Below are 12,330 nucleotides of genomic sequence, written 5' to 3'. Positions count from 1 at the left end.
ATCTCCCAGTCCACGTGATGGAAGCAGTCTTGGAGTGTGGAGTCAGCTTGTTCGGACCAGCGTTGGACAGACCTCAGCGTGGGAGCTTCTTGTTTTAGTTTCTGTCTGTAGGCAGGGATCAACAAAATGGAGTCGTGGTCAGCTTTTCCGAAAGGGGGCGGGGCAGGGCCTTATATGCGTCGCGGAAGTTAGAGTAACAATGATCCAGGGTCTTTCCACCCCTGGTTGCGCAATCGATATGCTGATAAAATTTAGGGAGTCTTGTTTTCAGATTAGCCTTGTTAAAATCCCCAGCTACAATGAATGCAGCCTCCGGATAAATCGTTTCCAGTTTGCAGAGAGTTAAATAAAGTTCGTTCAGAGCCATCGATGTGTCTGCTTGGGGGGGATATATACGGCTGTGATTATAATCGAAGAGAATTCTCTTGGTAGATAATGCGGTCTACATTTGATTGTGAGGAATTCTAAATCAGGTGAACAGAAGGATTTGAGTTCCTGTATGTTTCTTTCATCACACCATGTCACGTTGGCCATAAGACATACGCCCCCGCCCCTCTTCTTACCAGAAAGATGTTTGTTTCTGTCGGCGCGATGCGTGGAGAAACCGCTGGCTGCACCGCTTCGGATTGCGTCTCTCCAGTTAGCCATGTTTCCGTGAAGCAAAGAACGTTACAGTCTCTGATGTCCCTCTGGAATGCTACCCTTGCTCGGATTTCATCAACCTTGTTGTCAAGAGACTGGACATTGGCAAGAAGAATGCTAGGGAGTGGTGCACGATGTGCCCGTCTCCGGAGTCTGACCAGAAGACCGCTTCGTTTCCCTCTTTTTCTGAGTCGTTTTTTTTTTTTTTTTTGGTCGCTGCATGTGATCCACTCGGTTACACTGGTTGTGAGGCAGAACACCGGATCCGCATCGCGAAAAACATATTCTTGGTCGTACTGATGGTGAGTTGACGCTGATCTTATATTCAGTAGTTCTTCTCGGCTGTATGTAAAGAAACCTAAGATGACCTGGGGTACTAGTGTAAGAAATAACACGTAAAAAAACAAAAAACTGCATAGTTTCCTAGGAACGCGAAGCGAGGCGGCCATCTCTGTCGGTGCCGGAAGTAAGCATTAGCGAGTTAAGGCCAGGTACAGGCCTCAGATTTTCACTTTATCTCCTATAGTCGGGCGGTTGCGAATGCATTATTAGCAATTAAAGGCAGGTGTGGGTGAACAAACACCTGAACCGCACACTAGTAATGTGTGAATGTGAAGAACATATGGATGGTTTTCCAACTCACATGCACTGGGATGAGACTCAATAATCCAGAAAATACACACACACACACCTATATAAAGTGCCACAGTGCAGCCTCCAAGCTCTTTATGTAGGGTATTGATTTGTGCTCTAGTAGCATATTGATTCATGTTGACTTTTGAGTGATGGAAGACAGGGGGGTGTTTAATTGTTTCTTAAGCACCATTACATTAGAGAACTCGTCTTCTCACTGCTCACTGAGTCATGTCAATTCCCTTACTCCAGCTTGCCAAGCCACAGGCGGAGAAAGCCCACTCAGATCAATACAGACAGTACACACAAGATCAATTTGGCGAAGCAGCAACTTGGACTGACACACCACTGTATGCAGGAGAGGAAAATATATATTCTACAATAGTGGAATAGGGTAGGGCCTGATGTAGAAGACCCTGGAATTGGAATCAGCGGGGTTAAACATTGATGATGCAGTAGGTCTGCATGCATTCAGACGAAGTGGTCAATTTTGTATAAAAATGTGTCATTATTCTAGTGCAGTCCCATTCCACCCCATATGGCCTGCTTGGAACCCTCCTAAAGACTACCTTTCAATGATTTTTCTTTAAAAGCAATTGCCTGCACTGTTTCTTCCTGCTCAGCCAATTTACTTTTCATTGTGTAAATGTAAAAGTGTTGCCTTCGATGGGGTTTGATGAGTGCTGATTAAACTTGGAATATTGTTAATTATCAACTGTCCTATTGAAGTATTGAGTGCTATAGTCTAGGGTCTACATCAGAAGTGAACGGTTATCTGTAGGAGGAATGTATATGGTGGAGGCAATTAAGTTTGGAGTGTATTGAGTAAAGAAAGGGCAATTACAAGTGGCAGGAACGGATAAGGGTGGAGAGATGTGGTGTAGTGAGGAAGGGGGTCGAGGTTAGGTCAGGTTAGGAACAGTTTATTGCTCGCATCACTTAACTTCCTGCCTAGCAATAAAGATGTGATGTTTAGAGAGAAGGAGGAGACTCCACCCATAATTGGAGTATTTATACTACCACTGGTGGAAATATGTTTTTTTCTTATGCAACTGTATGACCCAGTGGGTGAATAAACTCAGTTTGAGCTTGATTAAGCGTCCGTGAGTTTTTGACTTTATTTATTTAGAACCTAACAGGTTCAACACAGTGGGACTGAACTGCACTCTGCTCTAGCTCTGTGTGTGTTGATGCCTGGATTTATTTAAGTAATGCTAACAGAAGCTCTTGTGTGAAGCATTTGGAGTATGCAGTCTGAACTGAGGGCTGAGTGAGGGCTGCCTTGGAGTGTTGACTATGACAAGCTGAAGGGAGGTTATCAGCATGACATTATTTCAACATTACATTGAACCATGAGGTCCATACTGTATCACTGAGACGGCTAGAAGCGTGATTGATGGATCTGATTGAACCATCACCACCTCTAGACAGTAGATCATTGATTAGTCTAAGGCTCACAGTGGATCCCTGCCTCTGACTACAGTAGATGACTGACTGCTGATCTGTTTTCTCTAGGCACTGGCCCAAAATGCTTGGGATGGGAAGCTGCTTCCTCATGAGTACCAGAGAGGCTCATACAGGTAAACACAACACACCTTATTATCTGGGAGCCAGATAATACTAACCCCCAGTCCTTTACACCTGGAATATTATTTAGATAGATATGCTTTGAACAAATGCAGTGTAGACTTGGCTGTGGGATTTCTCTCTTGGCTTGTTAGACGGTGAACTGGTGGTGTTTGACTCAGGTTCTTACTTAGCACTTCAACATAGTCAAACGTTTGAATATGCAGACATACAGGTCTACGGTGTGGGAGAAAGGTGTTCAATAACTGTATCTGGATCACCGCTGACAATCTGCACCGTTTGTGCCAGGCGCTAAGCTAATCGTTTCCTGAATAGGTCAGTAGGCTACTGGTAGGGAAGCAATCATTAATGTCCTGCTATTAGAGTTACAACCATCACAGTTAGTCCATATAATATACAGATTCTACATTATCACATGCAGGCATGAAGATAATATGTGGCCAGACGACAAGAGCCATCAATTATGTGGCCATCCATTCCAGGGGAGGGCGGGCTGTTTTAACTCATTTGAATTAATTGGGTAATTTAGACATAAATGGGGTTTCTGTGTCAGAGAGGAGGATAATTCATTTCCATAAAGGATGCAAGCTCTTTCTATCTCTTCTTGAAGATGTATGCATGCTTCTTCCCTCCCTTTATCCATCCCTCCATCCCCCAGGCCTGGCTATGTTATTAACCCTCACAGGAAATTGCCTGTGGATGTTATTGCCCACTAAACACAGAGATAGGATGGTCTCTCTCTCTCTGTGAGTTCACCTCGGGCTGTTGGAAGTGGCACAATGTCTTTATGTGTCTATTGAGGAAATGTCTCCTGGTATCCTCTTTTGTATTCTCCTTAATTCACCTCACACACAGCCTCTTTGTGTTTTGAGTGCATGCTGTCTTGACTGAATTAGTAACAGGGAATAGGTAGCAATAAGGCCCCATTATGTCTGGCTGTAATCTCCCCTTGGTTAATTGTCTGCATATTTTCCCTGGCTGAGCCAGACTAATGATGCAATGCCCAATTTCTCCTCTCTCATTCCCCTCCCTTCGTCTCTCTCCACCCTCCTTTGTCTTTTTTTCTCTCTTCCTCCTTCATTCCCTCTCTCTCTCCTCCCCCTACTAATTCCTCCCAATTCCTCTCACAAATTAAAATGAGCTTTATTGGTACAAATGGTGAAATCTCTGTCTTTCTCCTTCCCTTCCTGTCTCTCCCTGACAGTATTTCTAACCTGGGCATGTTTGGCATCAGTGGGTTCAGTGCGGTGATCAACCCTCCGCAGGTGTGTATCCTGTCCCTGGGCACCTCCAAGGCTGTGCACCGTCTGACCGAGGAGACCTTGAGCACCGTCACCCTGTCTAGTGACGGGTGCCTAGTGGACGACAAGCTGGCATCACGCTTCCTGGACAAGTTTTGTGTCAATCTGGATAGGCCGCAGTGCATGTCACTAGCATGAGATGGAGGGATGGAGAATGGGAAGGAAGGAGAGAGGGAACTCTTCCATCGTGAAACTTACAGTGTGTTCTGCAAAGGAGCAGCTGTCTTATTTTAACTAAATTAACATTGCCATGGCTAGTTGTGCATATATGTTTTATTTGACCTTTATTTAATTAACAAGGCAAGTCAGTTAAGAACAAATTCTTATTTTCAATGACAGCCTAGGAACAGTGGGTTAACTGTCTTGTTCAGGGGCAGAATGACAGATTTGTACCTTGTCAGCTCGGGGACTTGATCTTGCAAACTTTCGGTTACTAGTCCAACGCTTTAACCACCAGGCTACCTGCCGCCCCGTAGATACAGCAGATGTGACTTTTTATGACCTCTGCTATGTCATGATCATCAATGATAAGGCTTTTTGATGGAGGTGCCAATGCTACGACCCATGTCTCAATGAGTTCTTATCCATTCACCTGGACAATGCAAACCGATGCTGACTGTTATGTTTTTGTACTCTCAAGTATTTATTATTGGCCATGGACTGCACTGCGTTTCTCCTGTGTGAATACATTTTTCCTGACAGAGTGAGTGGTACTTTGAAATTTCCCTCAACATTCTGACTAAAGACTTTGTTGGGATTGTAGGTTCTGTTAGGTCTCCTGAAGGGTTACGAGGAGAAACAAAATCCACTGAAATCTCTCAAGATTGTCTATATGATATATTCTAATTTACCGTATTTAAAATACTGTATTATAACCACCCCAAGAAAACAGATGTCAAAAATACACATGGACAAAGCAGTAGAATGGCCTTACTAAACAACTCATTGACATTCCATGCGCCACTGTCATATGATGCCATCTTTCCAACAAGTCAGTTTGTCAGGTGTCTGCCCTGCTAGAGTTGCCAGAGTCAACTGAAAGTGCTGTTATTGTGAAGTAGAAACATCTAGCAGCAACCACGGCTCAGCCGAGAAGTTGTAGGCCACACAAGTGCACAGAACGGGACCGCGAGTTCTGAAGCATGTAGCACGTCTGTCCTTGGTTGCAACACTCACCACCGAGTTCCAAACTGCGACTGGAAGCAACGTCAGCACAAGAACTGTTCGTCGGGAGCTTCATGAAATGTGTTTCCATGGCCGAGCAGCCGCACACAAGCCTAAGATCACCATGCGCAATGCCAAGCGTCGGCTGGAGTGGTGTAAAGCTCGCCACCATTGAACTCTGGAGCAGTGGAAACGCGTTCTCTGGAGTGATGGATTATTCTTCACCATCTGGCAGTCTGACGGTTTGGTTGAGGAGGAATAATGGTCTGGAGCTGTTTTTCATTGTTCAGGCCAGGCCCCTTAGTTCCAGTAAAGGGAAATCTTAATGCTACAGCATACAATGAATGACATTCTAAACGATTCTGGGCTTCCAACTTTGTGGCAACAGTTTGGGGAAGGCCCTGTTTCAGTTTGACAATGTCCCTGTGTACAAAGCGAGGTCCATACAGAAGGGGTTTGTCAAGATCGGTGTGGAAGAACTTGACTGACCTGCACAGAGCCCTGACCTCAACCCCATCGAACACCTTTGGGATGAATTGGAATGCCTACTGCGAGCCAGGCCAAATCTCCCAACATCAGTACCTGACCTCACTAATGCTCTTGTGGCTGAATGGAAGCAAGTCCCATCAGCAATGTTCCGAGATTTGGTGGAAATTCTTCCCAGAAGAGTGGAGGCTGTTATAACAGCAAAGGGGGGACCAACTCCATATTAATGCCCATGATTTTGGTCATGTAGTGTATGTTTAGAAAAGCTATTTATGTGTGTCAGTACTGGTGGGGCACTGTAATCCTACAAAAAATACATGTTCTTTTGTAGGTATGTAGTGTGTTGTGGGATAGGTAGCATGTAAAGAAATGTTGAAGAGTAGGGCCTCTAAGAAAATGAGGGTTCTCATTGGACATGTCCACCTATGACCTCCTATTTCAATGCATTTGTTACGTTCTGTGTACTGAACAGGTCCCAGTGCCATCCCCCAGGGCATGTGATGTCTCACGTGGGCCTGAGACGAATCAGGGAATGCCTATGATCTCCAATCAGAATTACATAGAGCACTTCTGATGTAACAAAGGTGAGCTCTGTTAGGGTCACAAAGAGCTCTATTAGGGTTCAGAAAATGTGTTGGATATTGATAGTGTCATTGGACACACTAGAAGTGTTCTAATTTTTACATGTCCTTACTTTCAGGAAATGACTGATGCCATCTACGGTAGATACAGGAAATTCAGACTAGCTATATATTTAATATCTCAGAAAGGGCTATGGTATGCCATGTGAATGAGAAAAGAACACACAAATGAAACCTGAACTCCACTCAAACTATACTGGTTACAATTACCAGGATCCAATTAAGAGCCCCCTCCCACTATTTCACCGGTGACAGTGTTGCTTTTCATCCCTTATGCTGCATACAACCTGCGGTGAGAGAACATTTTGTTCTTCCTTTGAGGTTGGCTTGAGCCGTTGCTTTGGTAGCAGGGAAAGATGTGTGCATTCCATTTTGAGAGGGAGGGTGAGTGGGGGGAGATAGACAGGCGAAGGGGGTGGGGATGCAGGGGGCATACAGGCAATTGGCACCACACAGCTGCTTTCTACAGTGTGCCCTCTGTTTTTCCACCTATTTCCAAGCACACCCAGCCATTGTCTCCCAGTTACAACGGTGATGGCAGGTGTGAAAAGAGAGAGAGTGACAAACACCCCTGTTATAACCAACTAGCTACAATAGGAGGAAAATACACGTTGTGTTTGTTGTTACGGAATGCCACCTATTCTGTTCCCACTGTCCCCAACTCACACACAACCCTGAAAAGCCATCTGAATATTCAGTGGGGCTCGCTATTATTTATCATATTGCCATGCCATAGGGTCTTTTATGTATACAGCATATGTGTAAGTCATTTTATGTGATATAGCTTTGCTTTATACACAGGAAGACATATGTTAACCCTACATCCTCCTAATGTTACTTACCCTACATTATTCATCTCATATGCATACGTAGATACTGTACTCTATATCATCGACTGCATCCTTATGTAATACATGTATCACTAGCCACTTTAACTACACCACTTGGTTTACATACTCATCTCATATGTATATACTGTACTCGATATCATCTACTGTATCTTGCCTATGCTGCTCTGTACCATCACTCATTCATATATCCTTATGTACATATTCTTTATCCCCTTACACTGTGTATAAGACAGTAGTTTTTTTGGAATTGTTAGTTAGATTACTTGTTCGTTATTACTGCATTGTCGGAACTAGAAGCACAAGCATTTCGCTACACTCGCATTAACATCTGCTAACCATGTGTATGTGACAAATAAAATTTGATTTGATTTGTATATCTGCACCAGACAAGATAATCTCCTTCCTCATCTCTGCCAATCTCGTTTTATTAAAAATGTAATCCAGTCCATTGTAATGGTCTCATTTTCCCTTCATTGTACTGCCTAGTATATATTGTGTATATATGGATACAGGGGAGGTAACAGCTGCTGCAGGCAGATATGGTAGGTTTGATTCCCCTCTGAGAACCATCGGCCCATAGATTAGATCTGGCCAAAGGCCTGACTCAACAGAACCACAGGAGAAAGGGAGCGGATGTGGAGAGGTCCATCAAAGACAGGCTCTCACATGCTAGGGGGATTCATGGGGAGGGAGGAGAGGGATGAAAGGAGGGAGAAAGGGGGTGGTCTTTGCTCCGGGAGAGGGGTAAACACATCCTTTCACGACTCTAGTTGGGATGCCAGACAGAGAAGGCTAAGACCACAAAACCTTGGCATTAGACAGGTGGAAGCATTGCTATCGTGGATACACTCACACAGCCAATAGTAACTCATGTAGCAATGGTACACAAATCACAACCTTGCTGGTCTATTGACCAACAGCGGGACTGTCTTTTATTTGGGAGTCAGAAAGTGTTCCAGAATGCAAATAGGAATTTCATCCCCGTAAACCCCCCTGGCAAGACAGATTCTGACATTTTGCGGCATCCTACCACGGAGTGACATTTCCTTCCTTGAGTGGAGGCTGCAAGTCTCTGTCATTCAGCCCAATCTCATTACCCAGAACGTCTGGAGCCGGGGACACATCCAATTGGCTGTTTTAGAAGGACATGGTTTCGATGAAATGAGGGTGGCCAGCATGTTATAGTTACTGGGGTGTATGGCTGGAGGGCACACTCACGGACACACAGCAGGGTGAATCACGTGACATCAGTAGTACCATGGGCAGTTGCCATGGAGACAGAAGAGGGCAAATCCTCTCATGGTGTGATGGCTTGTCAATTATAATAGTGTCCAGATATCCTTCTGATGCAACTTGAGGGCGTGTGTGTTAGGTATGCGTAACTGGCTGTAAGGGCAACCCAGCGCAAACCAGTCTATCGTGCACATACTTGAAGCAACAAACAATTCCACACACAGACATGGGGGGAAACAGAGGGTTGTATTCATGTCTAATACTGAGGGAATTGAAACCAGGTGTGTAGGAAAACAAGAGAAGACAAATGGAAAAATTAAAGGTGGATCAGCAATGGCTAGAAAGCCGGTGACGTCGATCGCCAAACATCGCCCGAACAAGGAGAGGAACCGACTTCGGCTGAAGTCTGACAGTACCCCCCTTGACACGCAGCTCCAGCAGCGCACCGACACCAGCCTCTGGGATGACCCGGAGGGCGAGGTGCAGGGCGGTCCGGATGGAGAAGGTGGAACTCCCGCAGCATTGAAGTGTCCAACACTTCCTCCACTGGAACCCAGCATCTCTCCTCCGGACCATACCCCTCCTACTCCACGAGTTACTGAAGGCCCCTCACACGACGCCTCGAACCCAGTATGGAGCGAACGGCGTACGCCGGGCGGAGGAACCTCCCGCACCTCAGACACCTGGAGCGGACCAGCCACCACCGGCCTGAGGAGAGACACATGGAACGAGGGGCTAATACGATAATCGGGGGGAACTGTAACCTGTAACACACCTCGTTCAGTCTCCTCAGGACTTTAAACGGCCCCACAAACCGCAGACCCAGTTTCCTGCAGGGCAGGCGGAGGGGCAGGTTTCGGGTCGAGAGCCAGACCCGGTCCGGGGCCTCACTGCGGTGACGGTCTGCGCTGGCTTTCTGGCGCAGCACGGCGTGCTGAAGGTGAACATGGGCGGCGTCCCATGTCTCTTCCGTGCGCCGGAACCAGTCATCCACCGCAGGAGCTTCGGTCTGACTCTGATGCCAAGGAGCCAGACCAGGCTGGTACCCCAGTACGCACTGGAAGGGGGAGAGGTTAGTGGAGGAGTGGCGAAGCGAGTTCTGGGCCATCTCTGCCCAGGGCACGAAAGCCGCCCACACCCCTGGCCAGTCCTGGCAATAAGACCGCAGAAACCTACCCACATCCTGGTTAACTCTCTCCACCTGCCCGTTACTCTCAGGGTGAAAACCCGAGGTAAGACTGATCGAGACCCCCAGACGTTCCATGAATGCCATCCAGACCCTCGAAGTGAACTGGGGACCCCGACACTATGTCCTCAGACACTATATCCTCAGGCACCCGGTAGTGCCGGAAGACGTGCATAAACAAGGCTTACGCAGTCTGTAGGGCCGTAGGGAGACCGGGTAGAGGAAGGAGATGGCAGGACTTAGAGAAACGAACCACAACAACTAGGATTATGGTGTTTCCTTGTCATGGGGGGATATCGGTAAGGAAATCAATCGACAGGTGCGACCATGGCCTAGGTGGAACGGGTAAGGTTGTAATTTACCTCGGGGCAGGTGCCTAGGAGCCTTGCACTGCGCACACCGAGCAAGAGGAAAAATAAACCCTCACGTCCTTAGCGAAAGTGCGCCACCAATACTTCCCACTCAGACAGCTCACCGTCCGAGCAATTGCCTAGATGACCAGAGGAAGGTGACATGTGGGTCCAATAGATCAGCCAGTCACGGACAGCAGATGGAACGTACAGACACTCAGTGGGACACTGGAGGGGAGCGGGCTCTGCACGTAACGCTTGCTCAATGTCCGCGTCCAGTTCCCACACTACCGGTGCCACCAGGCAGGAGGCCGGGAGTATGGCGGTGGGAGCCATGGGTCGCTCCTCTGTGTCATACAGCCGGGACAGTGTGTTTGCCATCACGTTCTGGGAACCTGGTCTGTACGAAAGGGTGAAAACAAAATGGGTGAAAATCATGGCCCACCTTACCTGGCGAGGGTTCAGTCTCCTCGCTGCCCGGATGTACTCCAAATTGCGGTGGTCAGTCCAGATGAGAAATGGGTGTTTAGCCCCCTCAAACCAATGTCTCCACACCTTCAGAGCCTTGAGAACAGCCAACAGCTCCCGGTCCCCCACGTCATAGTTTCGCTGTGGCGAACCCGAGTACTGATGGTGGCACAGGGGCGGAGCTTCTGTGGCGTACCCGGGTGCTGGCTAAAGCTAAAACTGGCGAGTGTAGAGAGTATAGAGATATTGTTATCCACGTCGGCACCAATGATGTTAGGATGAAACAGTCAGAGGTCACCAAGCGCAACATAGCTTCAGCATGTAAATCAGCTAGAAAGATGTGTCGGCATCGAGTAATACTTACTGATACTCCGCCTCGTCTCAGGATAGTAAGTGGGTGGTTGAAGATATCCCTCTAGTGGTGTGGGGGCTGTGCTTTGACAAAGTGGGTGGGGTTATATCCTTCCTATTTGGTCCTGTCCGGGGGTATCATTGGATGGGGCCACAGTGTCTCCTGACCCCTCCTGTCTCAGCCCCCAATATTTATGCTGCAGTAGTTTATGTGTCATGGGGCTAGGGTCAGTTTGTTATATCTGGAGTACTTCTCCTGCCTTATCCGGTGTCCTGTGTGAATTTAAGTATGCTCTCTCTAATTCTCTCTTTCTCTCTTTCTTTCTCTCTCTCGGAGGACCTGAGCCCTAGGACCATGCCTCAGGACTACCTGGCATGATGACTCCTTGCTGTCCCCAGTCCACCTGGCCGTGCTGCTGCCTTTCTTAAAATCTATTCACAGAAGTATATATTTTTAAAACTGCATATTTAGCTAAAAGTAATCCAGGTTAGCAGGCAATATTAACCAGGTGAAATTGTGTCACTTCTCTTGCGTTCTTTGCATGCAGAGTCAGGGTATATGCAACAGTTTGGGCCACCTGGCTCATTGCGAACTAATTTGCCTGAATTTTACGTAATTATGACATAACATTGAAGGTTGTGCAATGAAACAGCAATATTTAGATTTAGGGTTTTCACCCGTTAGATAAAATACGGAACGGTTCCGTATTTCACTGAAATAATAAATGTTTTGTTTTCGAAATGATAGTTTCCGGATTCGACCATATTAATGACCAAAGGCTTGTATTTCTGTGTGTTATTATATTATAATTAAGTCTATGATTTGATATTTGATAGAGCAGTCTGACTGAGCGATGGTAGGCTCCAGCAGGCTCGTAAGCATTCATTCAAACAGCACTTCATTGCGTTTTTCCAGCAGCTCTTCGCAATGCTTCAAGCATTGAGCTGTTTATGACTTCAAGCCTATCAACTTCCAAGATTAGGCTGGTGTAACCGATGTGAAATGGCTAGCTAGTTAGTGGGGTGGGTGCTAATAGCGTTTCAAACGTCACTCGCTCTGAGACTTGGAGTTGTTGTTCCCCTTGCTCTGCATGGGTAATACTGCTTTGAGGGTGGCTGTTGTCGATGTGTTCCTGGTTCAAGCCCAGGTAGGAGTGAGGACAGGGACGAAAGCTATACTGTTACACTGGCAATACTAAAGTGCCTATAAGAACATCCAATAGTCAAAGGTATATGAAATACACATCGTATAGAGAGAAATAGTCCTGTAATTCCTATAATAACTACAACCTAATACAGTACTTCTTACCTGGGAATATTGAAGACTCATGTTAAAAGGAACCACCAGCTTTCATATGTTTGTTCTCATGTTCTGAGCAAGGAAGTTAACGTTAGCTTTCTTACATGGCACATATTGCACTTTTACTTTCTTCTCCA

General features: G+C 46.4%; 1 protein-coding gene across 1 annotated transcript in view; it reads left to right on the top strand.

Moving 5' to 3' along the window:
* The window catches only part of LOC112218989 (pyruvate dehydrogenase protein X component, mitochondrial-like), a 37,833-nt gene extending 32,398 nt beyond the window's left edge, over positions 1-5,435 (top strand). Inside the window, exons 8-9 of the mRNA XM_042301170.1 lie at positions 2,791-2,855; positions 4,067-5,435. Coding sequence (XP_042157104.1) covers positions 2,791-2,855; positions 4,067-4,301 — 300 coding nt within the window. The 3' untranslated portion in view covers positions 4,302-5,435. The remainder of the gene's footprint in view (positions 1-2,790; positions 2,856-4,066) is intronic.
* The last annotated feature ends 6,895 nt before the right edge of the window (positions 5,436-12,330 follow it).

This window comes from Oncorhynchus tshawytscha, linkage group LG19 (assembly GCF_018296145.1).
Source record: "Oncorhynchus tshawytscha isolate Ot180627B linkage group LG19, Otsh_v2.0, whole genome shotgun sequence".
In the NCBI taxonomy this organism is placed as follows: Eukaryota; Metazoa; Chordata; class Actinopteri; order Salmoniformes; family Salmonidae; genus Oncorhynchus; species Oncorhynchus tshawytscha.
The sequence above is the reverse complement of the archived record's forward strand: the minus strand, read 5'-3'. Positions and strand labels throughout refer to the sequence as shown.